Below are 20,211 nucleotides of genomic sequence, written 5' to 3'. Positions count from 1 at the left end.
TTCACTTAATATATTAATATCGCTTTGTAATTTTATGCTTTCCATCAACACTGCTTTCAGCACCCTCTGACTTTGTGTCATTGATACATTTGGATATTCTGGGGATTCCTTCTTCAAATCTCTGGAAACAGGTTTCAACATTTTCACAAAAACGTAATAAATGACATACCGTATAATTGTGTTTTAGCATTCTTCATCCTTCTGCAATACTCATTACTATTTGGCCATGCCATCTTGATCTGGTGGTTCTCTGCTGGAACTGCCTGGAGCCTGCGAGCAGCAGCACCCTTTCAGTACAGCCTATTCTCCTGCTGCCGAACACTCTCTCTTCCCCAGCCAGCACAGAGATAAATTGAAGCCAGAGAAAATTCTTAAGCTCCATCCATCTCTATGATGTTCTGGTCTATCCTCAAACTGACCCAAGCCAATCCCTCCTTCACAATGTCTCCAGCTAAGTTAGCGCACCTTTTTAAAATTCTGACTCGAACAGTCTTCTGAACTATCATTTTTGTTTCGGCGTCCTGGCAGCTCCAAAACCAACAGTTTAGTTACCTTCACAGCAATAACCCTCCCAGAAATAAACATTACCTCAAAAATATTGTCACAAGCCATGATCTAAATATTTATGACTATGATTAACCTTTAATTTGGTCTTTTTAATGGTTTTACCTACTCTGACCTTACTTGCTTGTGCACTGATATGTTTGTGTGCTCTCTCCCTTCCTGTCACATGCTGGTTATCATTACCCTGCACTATTGCCTTGCACTTTCTCTTTCCAAATCTCCCCTCACGTGAACCCTCCCCCCACTATTTAAAATGCAAACCCTTTCTGCAGCCCTGATTATACACTTTGCCAGTACAATGGTCCTAATGTGGTTCAGATGAGGGTCATCCCATCTTTTCAGCTCTCTCCCCAGTACTAGTGCCAGTGTCCATGAATCAAAACTAATTTCTCCCACACCAATCTTTGAACCATGCATTCAACTCTCTGCTCTTACTTACCCAATGCTTGTGGATCAGATAGTAATCCAGAGATTATTACCTTTGTGATTTTGTTTTAAATGTCGTCCCCAGCTGCTCCGTACTCCCTTTGCAGTACTTCTTTGTTTCTCTGACATATTTCATTAATACCCACGTGGCCCACGACAACTGAGTCCTTCCCCTCCCACTCCAAGCTTCTCTCCAGCCCTAAGAAGATGTCCTTAACTCTGGCATGAGGCAGGCAAGACAACACCCAGACTCTTTACTCTCAGCTGCAGACAACCGTTAACTATTCCATTCAACCTATCTGGTTCGTGCCAGTTCCCCTTGTAGCAATCTAGTCACTCCCACTACCCCACTTGGTTCATGTAGCCATGCGAGTTTGTTTCCTTCGGTGGCCATTCAGTTATATTTTTCAGTTAACTTTTCTCTCTAAATATTCTACACAATTTCAAAACACACCTGTCTTTTTTCTGCTATTTTATTGTTATTTTTTTCAAACATGACTTTGGCCCAACAGCACCAAGGCATACACAGTAGAGAGGTGCCCAATTCAACGTAAGTCTGTTCTAATTAATGCTACTTGATTGAAATACCGGAATGTTTGCGTGAACCAAACCTGAACAGTCAGCACCTTCAAAAATGGGTGACTGACAGCAAGAGGAAAAAAACATAAGTTCTATTGAAATACAAAATGGCTGCCACCAAAATATTTGCTCTTGAGTTTTGCTTATTTGATTGGGGAATGAAAGAACTGATTTGACATTTGAGCAACTTAATTTTGCACCATAATTAAAGTCACTGACTGATTGCCTCTGGTTACTGTGAATTGAAGTTTGGGTAAGAAGGCAGCAGTAATCCTGGCCTGAAGTTAATTCAACAAGCTAGGATTGAACTCGGATCTTCAATCTGGACGACTCAGTGCTATGACATCTGGTTTATCCACTATCAGCAAAGCAACACCATTGGCATTTGCAATTTTATTTTGGGTCCAGTGGAGTGTGCACTCCACAAGACCATAAGACATAGGAGCAGAATTAGACCATTTGGCCCATCGAGTCTGCTCTGCCATTAAGTCATGTCTGATATGTTCCTCACCCGCATTCTCCTGCCACCTCCCTATAGCCGTGAACCCCTTATTAATCAAGAGCCTACCTATCTCTGTCTTGAAGACACTCAGTGATTTGGCCCCATAACCTTCTGTGGCAAAGAGTTCCACAGATTCACCACCCTCTGGCTGAAGAAATACCTCCTTATCTCAGTTTTAAAGGACCGTCCCTTCAGCGTGAGGTTGTGCCCTCGGGTTCTAGTTTTTCCTAGTCGTGGAAACATCCTTTCCACATCCACTCTATCTAGGCTTTCAGTATCCTGTAAGTTTCAATAAGATCCCACCTCATCCTTCCAAACTCCAATGACTGCAGACCCAGAGTCCTCAACCGCTCATCATATGACAAGCCCTTCATTCTGAGATTGTTTGAGAACACACACTAACAGGTTCAAAAACAGCTTCTTCCCTGCTGTTACCAGACTCCTAAACAACCCTCTTATGGACTTACGGACTGATGTCTCTGTATTTACATTGTGTATTTCATGTTTGCCCTATTCTTCATTTTTCTTTCATGTACAGAATGATCTGTCTGAGCTACACGCAGAACAATACTTTTTGCTGTACCTCGGTACAGGTGAAAATAATCCAATCCAATCATTCCAAGGATCATTCTTATGAACATCCTCTGCACCCTTTCCATGATATAAACTTTTGCCAGTTTCTCTGTGACTTTGCTTCATACCTATGTTCCTGCTTCCAACCATTACTTGGTATGCACTTGATTATTGAGCTTTTGATATCGAAAAACAAAATCCAATCTTTAAATATCTTGAATTATAGAATCATACAGCACAGAATTGTGCCTTTGCTTGTTCTTTCGTGGATCTATTCGGTTAGTATTGCTATCTTTCTCTGTCGCCTACAACCTTTTCTTTTTCAAGTATTAATCCCATTCCCTTTTGATAATCATGATTGAATCAGCATCGAACATCTTTTCAGCCACTGCATTCCGAATCATAACAATTGCATCTTTGGTCCTTTTACTAAGCACCGTAAAAAATTAGTCCTTTCGATCTTCAGTCATTTTGGCATTGGAAACAGTTACACTTCACGGAGTATCAAAGCCATTCAAAATTTGAACACCTCTATTAAATTTCCCCTCAAGCTATGCTCAAAGGGGAAAAGTGTGGTGCCCAGAATTGAACACCTAACCAGTATTGTGTTAAGGTACATCTTCACTTTACTTTTGTACTTTATTCTCCAATTATGTAAGTTATGTCTTAACTTTGCCTGCCCACCTTCAAAGGTTTGGGCATATACCTCGGGTTTCCCTGTTCCTGCCAAAGTTTCCCTAGCATTGCACCATTTAGTTTATTTTTCCTTTCTTCATTCTTCCTTCAGTTTCACATTTTCTGCATTATATTTCAGCTGCCTTCTGTTTGCCTATTTCACCTCCATGAGAATTAGAGGAATAATAATCTATTCTAGTGTTGGTTTTAAAAATGAATTAACTTTGCCATTATACCGATGGAAGTTGCAAACACACGCATTTACCTAAAGCTGCCTGGAATGTGCATGAAACTGCCAAAACATTTTCGGCTCACAACTAGCATCGGGAAGACTTTTTCATTCCAACTATTTGGGGTGGGGGGGGGGGGGGGGGGGGGGGGGGGGGGGAAGAGTTTTTTTTTAAAAGGGAGTTATCTAAAATGTGACTTCATACATATAAAGCCTGAAAAAATTTTAGTTGCATGATACTTCCAAGAGGTATGCAACAAAACTTGCCATGACAATCAAATGCTGGGAGTAGTGGAAGTCAAGAGTTGAGATGACTTTTGTCTTGATTTCTAGGGAGTGATTATGCCTTGTGGGAGCTGCTGCATTGAGAAAATGTATTGATTGCTGTAGGAGAGAGCTGTTTCTGCTTACAGAAACTCAATAAAGAAGCCCTCGAGTATTTCTGCAGTTCTAGGTGGAGGATGAATCTCAGATGTCCTCCTGTGAGGAAGGCTGCCTTTTGCCATGGAGGGTTTCCTTTGGGGTTTTCCCTCTCTTTACGTCATGTGCCATTCACACTTCAGCGGATGGGTGGGTGACCTGTTAGGTTCTTCTGATGCTGTTCGCAAATCAGCTTAACATTCATTTTTTTCCTGCCCCTTCTGGGAAAATGCCTTCTGGGAAAATGCCTAACTTTGTACTCCGTATTTGGTGCAGGTCCAAGCCGTTAGGCTGTGTTTCATAGATTTGATCTAATGCTGGCCAGTCAGTCTGATTTAATCAGTGCCTATGAAATTCTTGATTCTGAGACCGGAGGTGGTACTTCTTGAATATGTAACTTGCAAGAAGGATGGTTGATTGGAGCAGGGTCAAAAAGTCTTCAGGAACAAAAGTCAGGCAAGTAGTTCACTCAGTGACCAAATGGTGAGATTCCATCTGGTTCACCACAAAGCTGTACAGACTGAATGGCCTCTGGTTTGATTTCCAATTTGTGGCAATTTACCTGATGAATCTCAGATTTGTTGCCAGGTCTTTGTCCATTGGTTGCTGCTGGGAAGGGTATGTCGGTGCATATCATAGAATAGTTAGAGTGCAGAAGGAGGTTATGTAGCTATGGTGCCTCTCTGGCAGAGTTATCTAATTCATTCCAGTCATCTGCTTTTTCCCCTGTAAAGTTCAGTGTTCCTTTTGCTCCAAGAAGGAAACGGGTGAGAACAGGATTGTGATTGGCTGTGATTTCTCCCTTCTCTCTCTCTTCCTCTCTCTCTCTCTCTCTCCCTCCCTCTCTCTCTCTCTCCCCTTTCTCCCCCCCACCCCAACAAAAATAAGCCAGGTGACCAGCTGATCCCAACAAAATAAAAGTGACCACAAGGGGAATATAAAGAGGCCAGATGATTTCTGTACCCCCAACTCAGCACAGATTAGGTTTCAAACCCGAATACGTATTTTTCTGTTCCTCGTGGCTGATCTCCCTCTATTCACAGAGCTGTCCGACCTGCCAAATTACTCAACACCGAAAATATAAGCTGTTTCATGCATACTGATCACGCATGCTCATCTGATACATCGACCCAATCTTTGAAAACACAGCCAGCAAAATAAATGCATATGTGTTTTCTGTTCCTGGACCACAAGCAAAAATAAGCCAATTTATAATTGATGTTGATCAATAAATAATAAATATGAGAGCAAAATACCATGGATTAAGGGCGTGGTGCCAATACTGGCTCAAATAACCAATAAAATGAACTGTTCTTTCAGTAGCTTTGATTGCAGGAACCATTTGATGGCAGCCTGGTTACCACATTAGGTTGGTGCAAGTTTTTCTTTTGTGTGCCGGCAAAATAGAGGTAATGGTTAAAATGAAGTTCAGTCTGATGTGTTAGTACGGAAAACAGTGAATTTTTTCCTGTGAATGTAAACATCTCAGTGACTGAACAGTCCAACTTTGCTGTGAGACCTGTTACTAAGGTCCACTGTGGTCTTGCACAGCAGAGGGATAAAAGCAAAATATTTGATGCTGGAAATGGGAAATGAAAACAAAAGTGTTGACTAAGCAGGTCAGGCAGCTTCTGTCGAGAGAGAGAAACAGAGTCCAATATGACTTTTTTGGAACTGAACAGAGGTAAATATACTTGATAATTGCCACAGGATTTAACAATAACTTTAGTGGGTGTGGAAACTGAAAGATTGATGCAGCTGATCTTTCAGCTTTTCCTTCAGCTTTAGACCCAATTCTGAAATTGACAGGTTGATGGCACACACTGCCATCAATAGTGGAGAAGATGGTCACGGTCAGACTGCACTGATGAAAAGTTGTGCAACTGCTGGAGGAGGCTAGTGTCATCTTGTCTAGTGAAGCCTTAGTTGCTCGTGTTTTTGTATCCACCATTCATAGTGGTTACAGACACCAGGATTTCATTTGATGGCTGAGTCCATGCCGGTTTTCTTCAAGAGCAATTTAGCTAGAGGTCAGCTGTGCTTTCCTCACAGCCTTTATTCCCTTCAGACACTTCTCCAGTTCCCGTTAGAAAATCACAAATAATCTGCCTGCCTCCCCCCCCCCCCCCCCCCCTGAGCAATGCATTTCAGATTCTAAAGACTTGCTACATAATTTTTTTTTTCTCAATGTTGTCTTTGTATCTCTCTCTCTCTCTCTCTCTCTCTCTCTCTCTTCCCCCCCCCCCCCCCCAATCATTTTTAATAGGTGCCTCGTGTTGTTTGATACTTCTGACATTCAAATAACTTCTCTAAACCTTCATGCATGAACTTGAACAGCTCTCCAACTCTTGTCCACCTTCTCTTCAAGGAGATCAAGTAACTGAAGTCTTGGTTACTCTGGACCATTCTGTAAATGTGTTCTACACTCTCCAATATCTTTGCATGCTCCTGTAAGTTCAGTATCTAGAACTATTATGGACTCTTCTCCCTGTCTGCTGCACACATCTACAGACATTCACCAGGCTTTGCTGCTCAAGGGTGGTGGGAGAGAGGAGATGATATAATATTATACACAATGAAGTGGTAGTCAGCACAGTACTCTACAGTGGCCCAACAAGCTCTAAGTGGATCACAGTGCAACTACGGATGGGTAATAAGACCATAAGACACAGGAGCAGAATTAGCCCACTCGGCCCATCGCATCTGCTCCGCCATTCAATCATGGCTGATATTTTTTCATCCCCATTCTCCTGCCTTCTCCCCATAACCCTTGATTCCCTTATTGACTTATATCTGTCTTAAAGACGCTCAGTGATTTGGCCTCCACAGCCATCTGCGGTAAAGAGTTCCACAGATTCACCACCCTCTAGCTGAACAAATTCCTCCTCATCTCAGTTTTAAAGAATGGTCCCTTTAGTCTGAGATGGTGTCCTCTGGTTCTAGTTTTTCCTACAAGTGGAAACATCCTCTCCACGTCCACTCTATATGGGCCTCGCAGTATCCTGTAAGTTTCAATAAGATCCCTCTCATCCTTCTAAATTCCAACGAGTATAGACCCAGAGCCCTCACCCATTCCTCATACGACAAGTATACATAGAGGCTTTGCCAGTGGCACCACCAGAATTAATTACCATTTAAAAAAATTACTTCAAAGTTTGTCTCCCCATTTGGGATATGACATATGCCTATCTAGCGACTGTATATTTAAAAAAAGAGCCAGGCGCCTCATTTATATCAGAAAAGCTGTCTGCAATTATTTTGTTCCTTCCGAATGACCTTGCATCAGAGTATTAAATCTTGATGGAAGGGATCGGAAAAATCTGTGTAGAGATAATGTGAATCAAACATATAACCTGCTGTTCACTTGTTTTGCACTCTGAATGTTTTCAAGGTGTTTGAAGTGGTAAATAAGGTGAAAAATTGTATTGTTTTTAAGAAAACCTGGATAAGACTGCTTGCCATCTGACCATGATAGCACCCTGTGTTGGACTGTATACGTTTTTGATCTCTTGCAAGTGTGATATTTAGGATACTTTACATGAAACTAAAATTGAAGATAAGTGCATTAATTTATTCCCCCAGAGATCCTAACATTTTTATTTGTTTTCACAGACGTCGTCGATCAGAGTGGAGATGGGCCATGGAAAGGGCAGCAATTGTCAACCGTTGGACATGGTTACAAGCTCAGGTGTCTGACCTGGAATATCGAATAAGGCAGCAGACAGACATATACAGGCAGATCCGTGCTAACAAGGTAGGTGGTGCAGAGTGGGCCTGAATTTTTATATATTTTCCCCCATGACTGGGCAACCCCAACTATTTTGGTGATGTCCATTTCAATGTCCAGATACTTAAATGGGTTGTGTGGTGAGGGTATGCTATTCATCCTATCGTCAGCATATTCTTGTGACATTGTGTGGACAGCACATTGGTGCCATATCTGGAGGAAGGACTTGACTTTCAATGTTGGGCTTCATTAACTTTCACTGGACTGAGAGACAGATGTTTCATTTAATGATATTGTAGTTACATTTCAGTTACAGTTACAAGCAAAGGAAGACACAGGACTATGGGGACAGAACCATGCAATTTGTTAATTAGTTGGACAACTAATTGCTTCTGTGATTCTATGTCAGCGCAATCTTCCCGTTACCCCCATTTTTTAGAGCTTTGTTTTCTGCCAAAGTTTGCATTCTTGCTGCAAACATAAGCTGAATTTTTACAATGATTTTAATTTTTGTCTTGTAGTTTGTTTCCATGCCTGTTCACTTGTCTTTTTCCCAAATGACTTGGTGATTCCTTCAATGTACCTTTTCTCCAATGACATTTCATGTTGTTGAAAAAGTGCCTCCAAAGAGTAAGTACCAATGAAACGGAAGAGCTTGGCTTGAAAGATTCCGGTTTCATAGAACAGGAGTAGGCAATTTGGTCCTCTGAGGCATATTGTGTCAATCAGTGAGCAATAACCTATTCCCTGATGCTCAGTTGATCTGCTACGATCACTTAGTGCCTGATATCATTACAGTCTTGGTTGAAACATGGATGAAAGAGCTGTATTCCAGAGGTGCGAGTGACTGCCCTTGACATCAAGGCAGCATTTGACCGAGTATGTCATTAAGGAGCCAAGCAAAACTGAAGTCAATGGAAATCGGGGAAAACTCCCACTGGTTGGAGTCATACCTGGCACAAAGAAGATGTGGTGGTTGGTAATCAGTCATCTCCGTTCCAGGACATCACTGCAGGAGTTCCTCAAGGTGGGGTCTTGGCCCAACCATCTTCAGCTGGTTCATCAGTGACCTTCCTTCCATCATACGGTCAGAAGTAGGGATGTTCGCTGATGACTGCACAATTTTTAGCACCATTCATGACTCCTTGGAGCAGTCGGTGTCCAAATACAGTAAGGCCTGGACAATATACAGGCCTGGGCTGATGAGCAGCAAGTGACAGTCATGCCACATAAGTGCCAAGTAATAACCATCTCCAACAAGAAAGGATCTAACCATTGCCTATTGCCATTAAATGGTATTACCATCGTTGAATCCCCGACTATCAATACCATTGACCAGAAACGTGAACTGGAGTAGCCATATAAATACCAACGGCTACAAGAGCATGTCAGAGGTTAGGAATCCTTGCGCAAGTACCTCACCTCCTGACTCCCCAAAGACTGTCCCACCATCTACAATGCACATGTCAGGAGTGTGATGGAAAACTCTCCAATTGCCTGAATGAGTGCAGCTCCAACAACAATGAAGAAGTTTGACATCATCCAGGAGAAAGCAGCCCGCTTGATTTGGTATCTCTTCCACAAACTATTTCCCCCACCTCAAATGACACCCATTTATTAATCGTGATCGCAGCCCCCCCCCCCCCCCCCCCCCCCCCCCCGATCTTAGAGTACAACCCCAAGTGAAATACCTGCCTGACCCACCCCTTCCTCAATCTGATATGTTATATTCAGGTGTATCTCCTGTGGCATTGCCACATCTGCCTTCAATTCCCTCTAACGTTCCACGTGGTCAGCCTGACCAGGAGGCATTTCGCCCCCCCCCGACAATCAATCATCACCCTTCTTAGGCCAGCCTCCAGGTCACGTCCCACACCCCCACAAGGGGCAGCACGGTAGCATTGTGGACAGCACAATCGCTTCACAGCTCCAGGGTCCCAGGTTCGATTCTGGCTTGGGTCACTGTCTGTGCGGAGTCTGCACATCCTCCCCGTGTGTGCGTGGGTTTCCTCCGGGTGCTCCGGTTTCCTCCCACAGTCCAAAGATGTGCAGGTTAGGTGGATTGGCCATGATAAATTGCCCTTAGTGTCCAAAATTGCCCTTGGTGTTGGGTGGGGTTACTGGGTTATGGGGATAGGGTGGAGTTGTTGACCTTGGGTAGGGTGCTCTTTCCAAGAGCTGGTGCAGACTCGATGGGCTGAATGGCCTCCTTCTGCACTGTAAATTCTATGAAAGCCTGTCCTTCGGCGCCCTCCGTCCTCGACCTCCCATTTGTCACCCAGCAATCATCCGTCCCCTGTCAGCAGAGAAATTTCCCCGATGCCCCCCCCTCCATCAACAGCACAACAATTCCAACCCCCTTTTGCAAACTTATCACCTGCTCACCCCCCACTGCCCTTCCGTAAGCTAGCCCACCCTGCTAGCCTGGTAGCTTCACCCCATAGAGCCAAAATCCGCTATTGTTTCCCCCCCCTCCCCCTCCCCCGCTTGGACACACATATTCAAAAAACAAAGTTCCAACCAAACACAGAGGAAAGACAGAAAGGATGATGAATCCACCCTGCCCAAACCGGTACCAGGTTCACTTACAAAACTGAGCAACATCCCAAGATACAGTTCAAAAGCGAGAATAACTCTAACAAAACCGATACAGCACTATCCATCCCAAGAGTTCAGTGTCCTCAGTCCCCTGCCAGTCCTTTACTTTTAATAAAGTCCATCGCCTTGTCCGGCGACTCAAAGTACAGATCCTGATCTTCAAAAGTGACCCATAAACGAGCTGGATATAGCAGCCCAAACTTCACATTCTTATTGAAAAGGGCCGGTTTTACTTGGTTGAATCCAGCTCTTCTTTTGGCCATACCCGCTCCCAGGCCCTGGGAAATGTGCAGCTCGCTGTTCTCCCACTTGCAGCTCGGTCACTGCTTGGCCCACCGCAAAATCTGTTCCTTATCCAGGAACCGGTGTATTGGCACCACCATCACCCTCGGCGGCTCCTTCACACGCGGTCTCCTCGTGAGCGTTCTGTGCGCTCTATCCACATCCAAGGGTCGAGCAAATGCCCCATCACCCATTAACTTCTTGAGCATATTCGCCACGTAAGCCCTTGCGTCGTTCCCTCGCTGCCCTCAGAGAGGCCGACGATCCTCAATTCTGTCAACAGGACCTGTTCTCCAGGTCCTCGACTGTCTCCAGCAGCCCTTTCTGCTGATCCCTCCTCAGTCCCACCTGGAACTCCAGCTCAGTTAGGTCGTGTTCGACCATCTTCTCCTCGACCTTCTGGATCGCCCAACCTTGGGCTTCCACTCGGTCGATCGATGCCTTGATTGGGTCTAGATCTTCCCCCTTTTGCTTGGCGAAACCCTCCTGAATAAATTTGACCAGCTGCTCCATTGACCACTGGCCCTGCTCCTCCGCCATGTTTTTCTGTGCTGTGGGTGTTGCACGTTTTACTATGGGCGTAAAACGCGTTTATTGGGGTGTATTAACTTCCAAGTGCTTAACACCGCTTGGCTCTGTTGTATGTATTTATTCAGCTTTAGGAGTCGCCAGTTGCCGTATAGACAACGTCACAAGTATTCCAAGGTCAAGTTCAAAGTAATAAAGACGATACACCGATTAGTAAGGTCCAAACGATAATATTTATTATACAGTAATAATAAATATTCATGCACACACTAAGAGACTAAACTATGACTAAACTAAAGTAATCAGAATACTTATCTAACAGGAACAGGCAAGGTCAGGGAGCGAGGCCTTCGTCCTGGTCTTGGGGCTGCAACCTTCAGCAAGCGTTCTGGTCACTGGGGGTTCTAGCGGGCTTAGTTCGCGTAGCGAGCGTCGTACTGGCACTTACGGTTCGGCGGCTGGTGCTCAACGGCTGGAGTCAGTGGATCTTCAAAGTAGTGGTCAGAGCCGGAGCACGGAAAAACAGACCGGACAACACGAGGTCCCTATCTTTTATAGGGGTTCCATTGTCCTTCCCTCTTCTCGGGCGGGCTCTACCTATTGGATCAATTTCTTATCGATACTGGATTAATTCCCCAATGCGAGGGGGTCTCCGTGATGGAGGGGGCGTTTCTTATGTCCTTTTGTTTGGAGGTTTCTGGTGCCTCGATGTCTGGGCCTTGATTAGAATGTGTCCATTCAGAACCAAATGTATCTATTGTGTGGGTGTTCAAGTCTGATGGCCTCATTAGCATGCAAAGCGTTTTGCCATTTGCACCTAGCTAAGGTCTTCCATCCTGAGCCCAAACTGGTTTCTGCTGCTGCAGAATGCAAACTGCTCTTTGCAGACTGCTGTTCTGGCTAAACTGTCTGTTTCCCAGCAGTCTTAGCGGTTGACCTATTTTGTAGCTCAGCATCCATTTTAGGTGGCTACATTCCCTCCTTGTGATCCTCACAATCAAAATATTGTGAAGGATCACAATGTACGTCGCCTTGAGTGCATCTGGGTTGCCTTCTTTGTGTCCCCTGACCTCTTGCCAGTTCCTGGGCTACTCTATCTTAAACTATGGGAAGAAAATTTTTTTACCTAACATTCTACTTGGCGCTATGTCAAAGGGGACATGCATTACCATAAACTGGGAACCTCTACCTATCACAATTATCCCTAACTTTACTTAAACATTTCCTCACACTCTAAAACCTTAACCATTCACACCACAACATCACATTTCCTAACTCGGCAGTCGAGTATAGGACAATACAATACAGGGTCGAATTTTTATTCATTCTTTACACAGTGCTTTATTCATCATGGGGCAGAGGGGATTGATGAAATCGAAAAATCGGAGATCGAACTCCATAGACGGAAGGGCAAGAACGGGAGGCTCTCCTCTTCCACTTCCTCAACCTGAGGGTCTGTACAAGGATAACGAGGATCGCAATCACCAGTAGTGATTCGATTACGTATGACATGGAGTACCATGTCATAAATTTAGTGCACCAGGTCTGAACCTCACTGATCAGAGCTGAGCACTGGGGAGTGGTTGTAAGGGAAACATTTACGGTGGGGGTTGTGGGGGAAACGTGTCTTGTTTCCACACAAACAAATACAACAGTTAACAACAGTAGGTGAGCTTCCATCATCTTTATCTTGGTATTCTTCTTTCTTCCTGCTGTATGGACAATCCTTGCTTCGATCCCTGTCTCGACCTTCGAAAGCTATGGGATCAAGCACAGTATCTGTCAATACACAGTTTAAGATCTTTACTTGTTATTGCATCTGTCTTTTATATTCCGATTGACCCTTAAAAATGACTGGCCAAGTCACACCCTGTGACTCCCCTCATTTTTTTCTTTTTCAAAAGCGAATTTGAAGACCAGAATACACCTAACAATCCTTCTCCTGCGAGCCGTCTCGCAGGCTTTGCTCATTTACCATCCGAATGTTCCTGGATGTAAATAGCATGTGGGATGGCGGCCGAAGGGCTGCCTAACGAAAAATGAAAACAAAATTTTGAAAGAAACGTCCGAATGAGTTGCGTATGGGCCGCTATGGGTAAGATTTGGATGGGATCCCCGGGTAGGGCGTGCTGTGCCATACCCGAGCTTGGCTGACCAAAGTGGGTTCTCAGACAGGGCGGGTCCTCAGTGCCGTTTGTCCACTGCCTGAGTAACCTGGATTAAACGGGTACGAATGTGGTTACCGTGACTTGCAGCCTCTATTCACCGAATAGAGGGGCACCTAAAAAACCAATGGAGCCAAGATGCTCCGTTCTGAAAACAGGGAACAAGTCGTGAACCGTGTCGGTTCACCAGAGGATACAACTGAAGTTCTCAGAGGTTTCGGCAGAGAAACTATTGGGTGTGCTGGAACCGAAGTTCTCAAAGGCATCGGCGGACAAGCTAACGTGTATGTGAGGTGGTCACAATCTTTTCAGCTGAAAAGAAGATGTCCATCCTCCAACTGAAACATTTACATTCCTGAAACAAACAAACATAAAACGAAGACAAACATACGTGCAGGTTCCATCAGAAAGGACATCGTTTCCCTCAAACGATTCCTATTTTACATCATCTGGACACCTCACTTTTCCTCTGTCTCTGTGAACAGGGTCACAAAGGGGTTGCCGTGTCGGGAGTCAGACACCGTGTCGTCCTGCTCTCCCGGATCCCACACCCTTGTGTGGATCAGGCATGCTATTTTCGAATTGTGTGACCGGGGGTCACTTTCGTCATTGCGGACAAGTCTGTAGGAATTGTCCCTGTGCCATAGTGTTGTGTCAAGTGTGTTGTCGGGGTAGTCGGGGTCGGGTGGTGGTTCTGGGTTTTTAAGGTAAGTGACTTCCATGGGGTCACTGGAGTCGGGGTCGTAGTTGGTGCAGTGTGGGCTGTATGGCTGTGTGCTGTCGCTGTCTTCAGAGTCAGTGTCTGTCCTGCTGTCTCTGCTGTGGCAGCTTGTGGGCGTTTCGGGGCGTGGTCTGTTGTGGTCTGTGGGCGGAGTCGTGGGCGAGTCCGTTGATGAACTGGTCTGTGAGGGGGATGGTGGAAAAGTGTTTCTAGTGGGCGGGGTGAAGTGTTCTGCTGCATCTAGCAGGACATGGTGAGCATGGTTAGACTGTGTCCCATATGCTTTAAGCTGGTTAATATGGAACCACGCGGTCTTCCCATTAGGATATTTTACCCTGTAAACTGAGGGGCTAATTTTATCCGAAATTGAGTAGGGACCGGAATATTTTGGAGCCAAAAAACTGCTGGGGTTGTAAACAGATAACATTACCTGTTGCCCAACCTGGAATTCTGTGGGGTGTACGGTCTTATTAAAACAAGCGGTGCGTTGTTGACGGCGTTTTCCAAGCTGAACTGCGGCTGCAATCTGTGCAGACCTCACAGTCTCAACCAAGTCTTTAACCGTCTTTTCGTGTGTGAGGGCTGTCACCTCGGGGCTGGTCATGTCCAGTCCTAAAAGGAATTCTGTCCCTTTCATAGGGCGTCCGGTCATGAGTGTGTGTGGTGTGTAGCCTGTGGAAGTGGAAACAGTGTTCCTTATGAACATGAGTGCAAATGGGAGCACTGAATCCCATGTGGAGTTATTCTCCTGAACCATTTTCCTAAGGGTAGTTTTTAGAGTCCGATTCATGCGCTCCACAATCCCGCTGGACTGTGGATGATACGCAATATGGAAATTTTGTTTTATCCCAAATATTGTCAGGACGTTCCTCATGACCCGTCCTGTAAAGTGAGATCCCTGGTCCGAATCGATACTTCGGGGTAAACCCCATCTCGTGAAGATGTGGTGGGTCAGGATCTTTGCAGCTGTCTTTGCTGTATTTGTTCTAGAGGGGAATGCCTCTACCCATTTGGTAAAGGTGTCGATGACCACCAGAACGTATTTATAGCCATTCCTGCAAGGGGGCAATGGTCCTATAAAATCGATCTGGAGGTTTGTCCAGGGGCCGTTTACTGGGCGAGTATGCCGAAGTTGTGCCTTCTTAGAATACCTCTCCGGGTTATTCTGTGCACAAATAAGGCAATTCTCTATGTAATGCGTGACATCAGTCCTGAGATTAGGCCACCAACAGAGTTGCCTGAGGTGCCTCGTTGTTGCATCAATTCCCTGATGCCCGTGGTTATCATGGAATAAAGCAATCATTGCATTCCTGTCCTGCTGCGGGACCACATAAAGTTGTTCCTTAATGATCACACCCTCATGTGTGGTCAGTGCGTGTTTAAAGCTCTCGTACTCTGGCACAAAGTTGCCTTTAAAAACCTCCCGGAGGTCCTTATCCTGCTTTTGTGCTGCTACAAGATCTTTAATATCTGTCTGTGAGATTTGGACTGCGCTCACAGGGGCGCTAGCTGGTGCGCTAGCTGGGGGGGTCCATAAGTGTCCTCGCCTGGAACCTGCCTTAGCCAGTGCGTCGGCTTTTACATTCCCAGGGGGGGATGACCTATGGTGACTTCTCACCTTTATTATTCCGAAGGTCCTGTCCTTCGCTTTTGCTAAAATATGCTGGAGTAGCGGGGCTGATGGAAGGGGTTTCCCGTCTGCGGAGACAAAACCTTGTGTCCTCCACAGGGGCAGAAAATCGGTCAAACTGTTACAGACGTATAAGCTGTCTGAATATATGTCTGCTGGGCTGGGGAAAGAATCGGGGTGGTCCACTATATACGCTATGGCTGCGAGCTCTGCTGCCTGCGCGCCTAAGTGACCTGGTAGTTTTAGAGCGATTTCTTCGAGAGCGCGCCCCTGCGCGTCCTCTACATAGATGCCGCATCCTGTGATACGCTCACCATTTAAAACTGTGGAGGAACCGTCTACATAAATCCTCAAGGGTCCACATGTGTCTGTGGGTTGGGGGCTTTGTTTTGGGTTCCCTATCTTCCTGGGGGGTGTTTTTGCGATAAAGGGTCCTGTGTTATGCAGGGGAGCTACAATTTCACAGTCATGGGGCTGTCCTGGGTATTGGAGGTTGTCTGCTAAATATGTGTGTGTGCGGGTCCGTTTTACTGTAATGTCCCGTCCTTGTAAGAGTAGGGTCCATCTAGCTGCCCTAATCTGGCTAACTGAACCGTCCTTCAGTCGACCGTCTAGGAGTAGCTGTGTGGGTGTGTGTTCGGTCAGAATAGTAATGGGGTTGAGTCCGGTGATGTATGAGAAGTATTGTACTGCCCAGAAGACAGCAAGGAGGTGCCTCTCACAGGCAGAGAATCCTTGTTCTACCGGGTCTAACAGTCGGGAGGCATAAGCCACTGGTCTTAGCTGCTCGTGCCGTTCCTGAAGCAACACGGCCGAGAGGGTCAGATCGGTGCTCGCTACCTCTATTGCGTAGGGTGAAAGTTGGTCTGGGACTAGCAGCGCGGGTGCTGCACTAAGGGCTCGTTTTAACTCCTCCACAGCGCCTGTATGCTGCGGAAGCCATTCCCAGGGGGCTCCTTTCTTAAGGAGGTCTGAGAGTGGGGCTGCTTTTGTCGCGAATCCGTCGATGTGGTTCCGACAATAGCCAACCAGTCCTAAAAACGACCGGAGGGCTGATACATTCTAGGGAAGGGGCAATTTGACAATCGAATCAATTCTTTTGAATTCGATCTCGCGTTTGCCGTGTGTGATGACTGTTCCCAAATACATCACTTTAGTTTCCAAAATCTGGGCCTTTCTTGGGTTAACTTTACATCCAATTGAAGTCAACAGTTCCAGGAGTTCGGCCAGAAGCGTAATGTGCTCTGCCTTTGTGTCTGTCTGCAGTAGTAGGTCGTCTACATACTGTACCAGACATTCGGGGCGGGAGAATTTCTCTAAACCACTTGCCAACTGTCGGTGGAAAATGGAGGGGGAATTGTGGAATCCTTGTGGAAGGCATGTCCACGTATACCGCTGCGATTTGAAAGTGAAGGCAAATTTGTACTGGCACGCTTTTGCCAATGGTATTGACCAGAATCCGTTACTGATGTCCAATACCGTGAAGTATTTGGAGTTGAGTCCCTGCTTGAGCATGGTCTCGGGACTAGTAGCTACCGTTGGGGCTACTGCGGGGGTGACTTTGTTGAGTTCCCGATAATCGATGGTCAGACGCCATGATCCATCGGGCTTCCTCACTGGCCAAATAGGGGCATTATTGGTCGAGGCTACCGTTCTGAGGACACCTTGCTCCAATAAGCTTCCTATCACCTTTTCTATTTCCACCTCTGCTTCCAGGGGAAATCTATACTGTTTCTGTGGTCGGGGGTCCTGTCCGGTAACGTGAACTGGTCCAGTCATTCTGCCACAGTCATGACGGTGACTTGCAAATGCTGTCCTGTGTTTGTTCAGTAGGGCTTTTATTTGTCTGTCGGTGTGGAGTGTAGTCAGGTCAAATGAGTACTCTCCCACTGCGCTAATCCGATTAGCGTAGTCTCCTACTGTGAGGGTGGCTGGTGCTCTGTCTGATCTAGCCATTCGCCAGACACACTGGTTCACTGGGTCGAACGACAAGCTATGAGCATTCATAAAGTCTATCCCTAGGATGTGTTCTGCTGTCCGGGGTAGATTTACTAGAACTACGGAGTGTTTGGTTGAGATGTTCCCTAGCTGGATCGCTATGGGTGCTGTGATATGTCCCTGCTGCGAGTGTCCGGTGAACCCGCTAAGTGTGATGGTGGAGGTGGTCGGCCACGTGTCTGCGTGTGCCGTGATCGTAGAGTTAATGGTGGTGCGGGAGCCTCCTGTGTCCCACAGTAACTCTATGGGCTTCCCTTTTACTCTTGCTGTGACTACGGGTCTCCCTGATGAGTCCCATAGTGTGTCACAGACCCAAGTGGGGGAGCCCGAACACCGTCAGTTCGTCTCGTCCACATTGGTGGGTCCTGACTGTACTGCTACATTGTGGATGGGTTTTGCCTTACTGCGGTTCAGAGTGCCTGTCTGCTGGCCTCTCTGAGATCGCTGGGGTGCATTGCATTCTTTTGCCCAATGCCCTAACTGTCCACAGTTATAGCATTCCTGGCCTTTCTGTTGTGGGCTGCTCTTCCCTTCATTTACCCATGCGGGTTTCTGATGCTCTCTCACTGCCTGAATATCTGCGGCAGCCTGAGCCTCTTCTGGGGATTGAACCTTACTTTTTGCCTGAATTGATTGCTCCCAAGCGCGGGACAACCTTTTCAGGACCCATTTCTCATTATGGGCCTCTTCTGAGGGGTCATAACTGTTGCAAGCGCTCTGTCCTGCCTCTGTTGCGTGTGAGATTATGGTGCGCGTCCATTTGACCATGTTTTCCCGGTTCAAATGCGCTCTGTTTAACTCGCCGAAAACTGCATTGAAATGAATCCACAGCCTTCCTGCGAATGCTGTGGGGTGTTCGGATCTTTTCTGCCGGCACTTATTAAGACCTTCTACGGGGTCACCTCTATTATACCCGATGGCATCTAAAATGGAGGTGTGCATCTCCTCTAGGGTGCCTCCTGCAACGTTCTGTGGGTCGGGGAGGGCTGCTACTACTGACTGGTCTAAGCTCAGCACGGTGAGCTTAACCTGCTCTCTCTCATCCAGGCCGTACATGGTAGCCTGCTGTTTTACTTTAGCGAAAAACTGGTGGGGGTCTGCGGTGGGGAGGAACGGAGTGATCTTCTCACATGCGTCCCTGAGCTGGGTTACAGTTAAGGGGGTGGTGTAGGTTATATCTGGTGCGCCTTCTGTTATGGCTTTTCTCTGCGTGGTTACTGGGTTCATGGGTGCGGTTATGATCTGATCTGTGGGGGGTGGGGGTGCCTGCCTTTTCTGCTGCGCTGGTGGCGCACATGTTCCCTGAACATATCGCTGCGCTGTTTCACTTAGTTCTTGCCAATCTGGGGCATTTTCTCCATCTAACTGGGTTCCATTTGGAACCCGTTTTGCACCGAAAGCAGCGATTGCAGCTCTGCAATCTGTTTCCTGCATTTCGCGTGATCCACAGTACTTTGCCTTTGTTCTGTGGTTGCAGCATGGAGTGCTCTCAAAGCTGCTTTGAGATTAGAGCATTGCCTCTGCAACGCCTCCACCTGCTTCTCTGATTCCTCCCTTATCAGAACGGCACGTTGCACGTCCTGATAAGCCTTTTCGTACTGGGTCTGGGAACTGCTGAGATGGGCTAGACAAGACTGATGTGCCCTCTTGGCATCATCCACCTCTCTACCTTTCTCCATCAACTTCCCTCTTAGATCCAGATTCTCTTTCTCAATGTCCCTGACATCGACCTTACTCATTCGGTTCCTTTCTTCTAATTCTGCCCGGAGCGTCCTGACGACCTCCTCTGTGCCTCGCAATTGTGCCAAACAGGACACAATCGCCATCGGCTTGCGTGCTTTACTGAGGTTCTTTTTGTGAATTTGAGAGAGGTTCTCCCACCAAGTATGTCCTATACTTCCGGGACCTGTCTCCTCATTCAAACAAAACTCTTTCCAAAGGGGCCATCCCTTTCCTTGTAAATATTTGCGGAGTTCCAGCTCCATGTGGGACACTGGCCTACCCTGCTACTGTTGCTGGTCGCTGCGACCACAAACTTTTCTGGATCCATCAGACGTTCCATTGCCTGCATGGCCATTTTCTCTGACTCTCTTTTATTAATTTGGAACAGGGGGTTGCTGGGGTTGTGTTTCAAGAAACGGGTACGGCTTACGCTATGTTCCGTTCAAAAACTGCCGAAAGTTTGTCGCAACAAAATGCTTTCAGTTTTACCTTACAGCCCTGTTAGTACGCATGCACTAAACACACTTCCGAATTACGCTTATTAGTTTGAACACCTTGAATACTCGTGATTTTCTTTACTTTCTTACTTTCTCTGTAATTTGGAGTTCCAATTCAAATTTCAGGGTCCTGGACGGTGTGGGGTTTCCACTTACAACTATGTCCCGTCAGGAAGTCGCCACTAAATGTTGCACGTTTTACTATGGGCGTAAAACGCGTTTATTGGGGTGTATTAACTTCCAAGTGCTTAACACCGCTAGGCTCTGTTGTATGTATTTATTCAGCTTTAGGAGTCGCCAGTTGCCGTATAGACAACGTCACAAGTATTCCAAGGTCAAGTTCAAAGTAATAAAGACAATACACCGATTAGTAAG

General features: G+C 46.2%; 1 protein-coding gene across 3 annotated transcripts in view; it reads left to right on the top strand.

The window, feature by feature from the left end:
- Positions 1-20,211, top strand: part of LOC119972369 (KAT8 regulatory NSL complex subunit 1-like) — a 341,283-nt gene that overhangs the window by 232,866 nt on the left and 88,206 nt on the right. For all 3 annotated transcript variants that reach the window (XM_038808945.1, XM_038808944.1, XM_038808943.1), the window contains one exon: positions 7,581-7,722. In XM_038808945.1, the coding sequence (XP_038664873.1) occupies positions 7,609-7,722 (114 nt within the window). In that variant the 5' untranslated portion in view covers positions 7,581-7,608. The remainder of the gene's footprint in view (positions 1-7,580; positions 7,723-20,211) is intronic.

Source organism: Scyliorhinus canicula, chromosome 10 (genome assembly GCF_902713615.1).
Source record: "Scyliorhinus canicula chromosome 10, sScyCan1.1, whole genome shotgun sequence".
Classification (NCBI taxonomy): Eukaryota; Metazoa; Chordata; class Chondrichthyes; order Carcharhiniformes; family Scyliorhinidae; genus Scyliorhinus; species Scyliorhinus canicula.
This window is presented reverse-complemented; position numbering and strand designations above follow the sequence as displayed.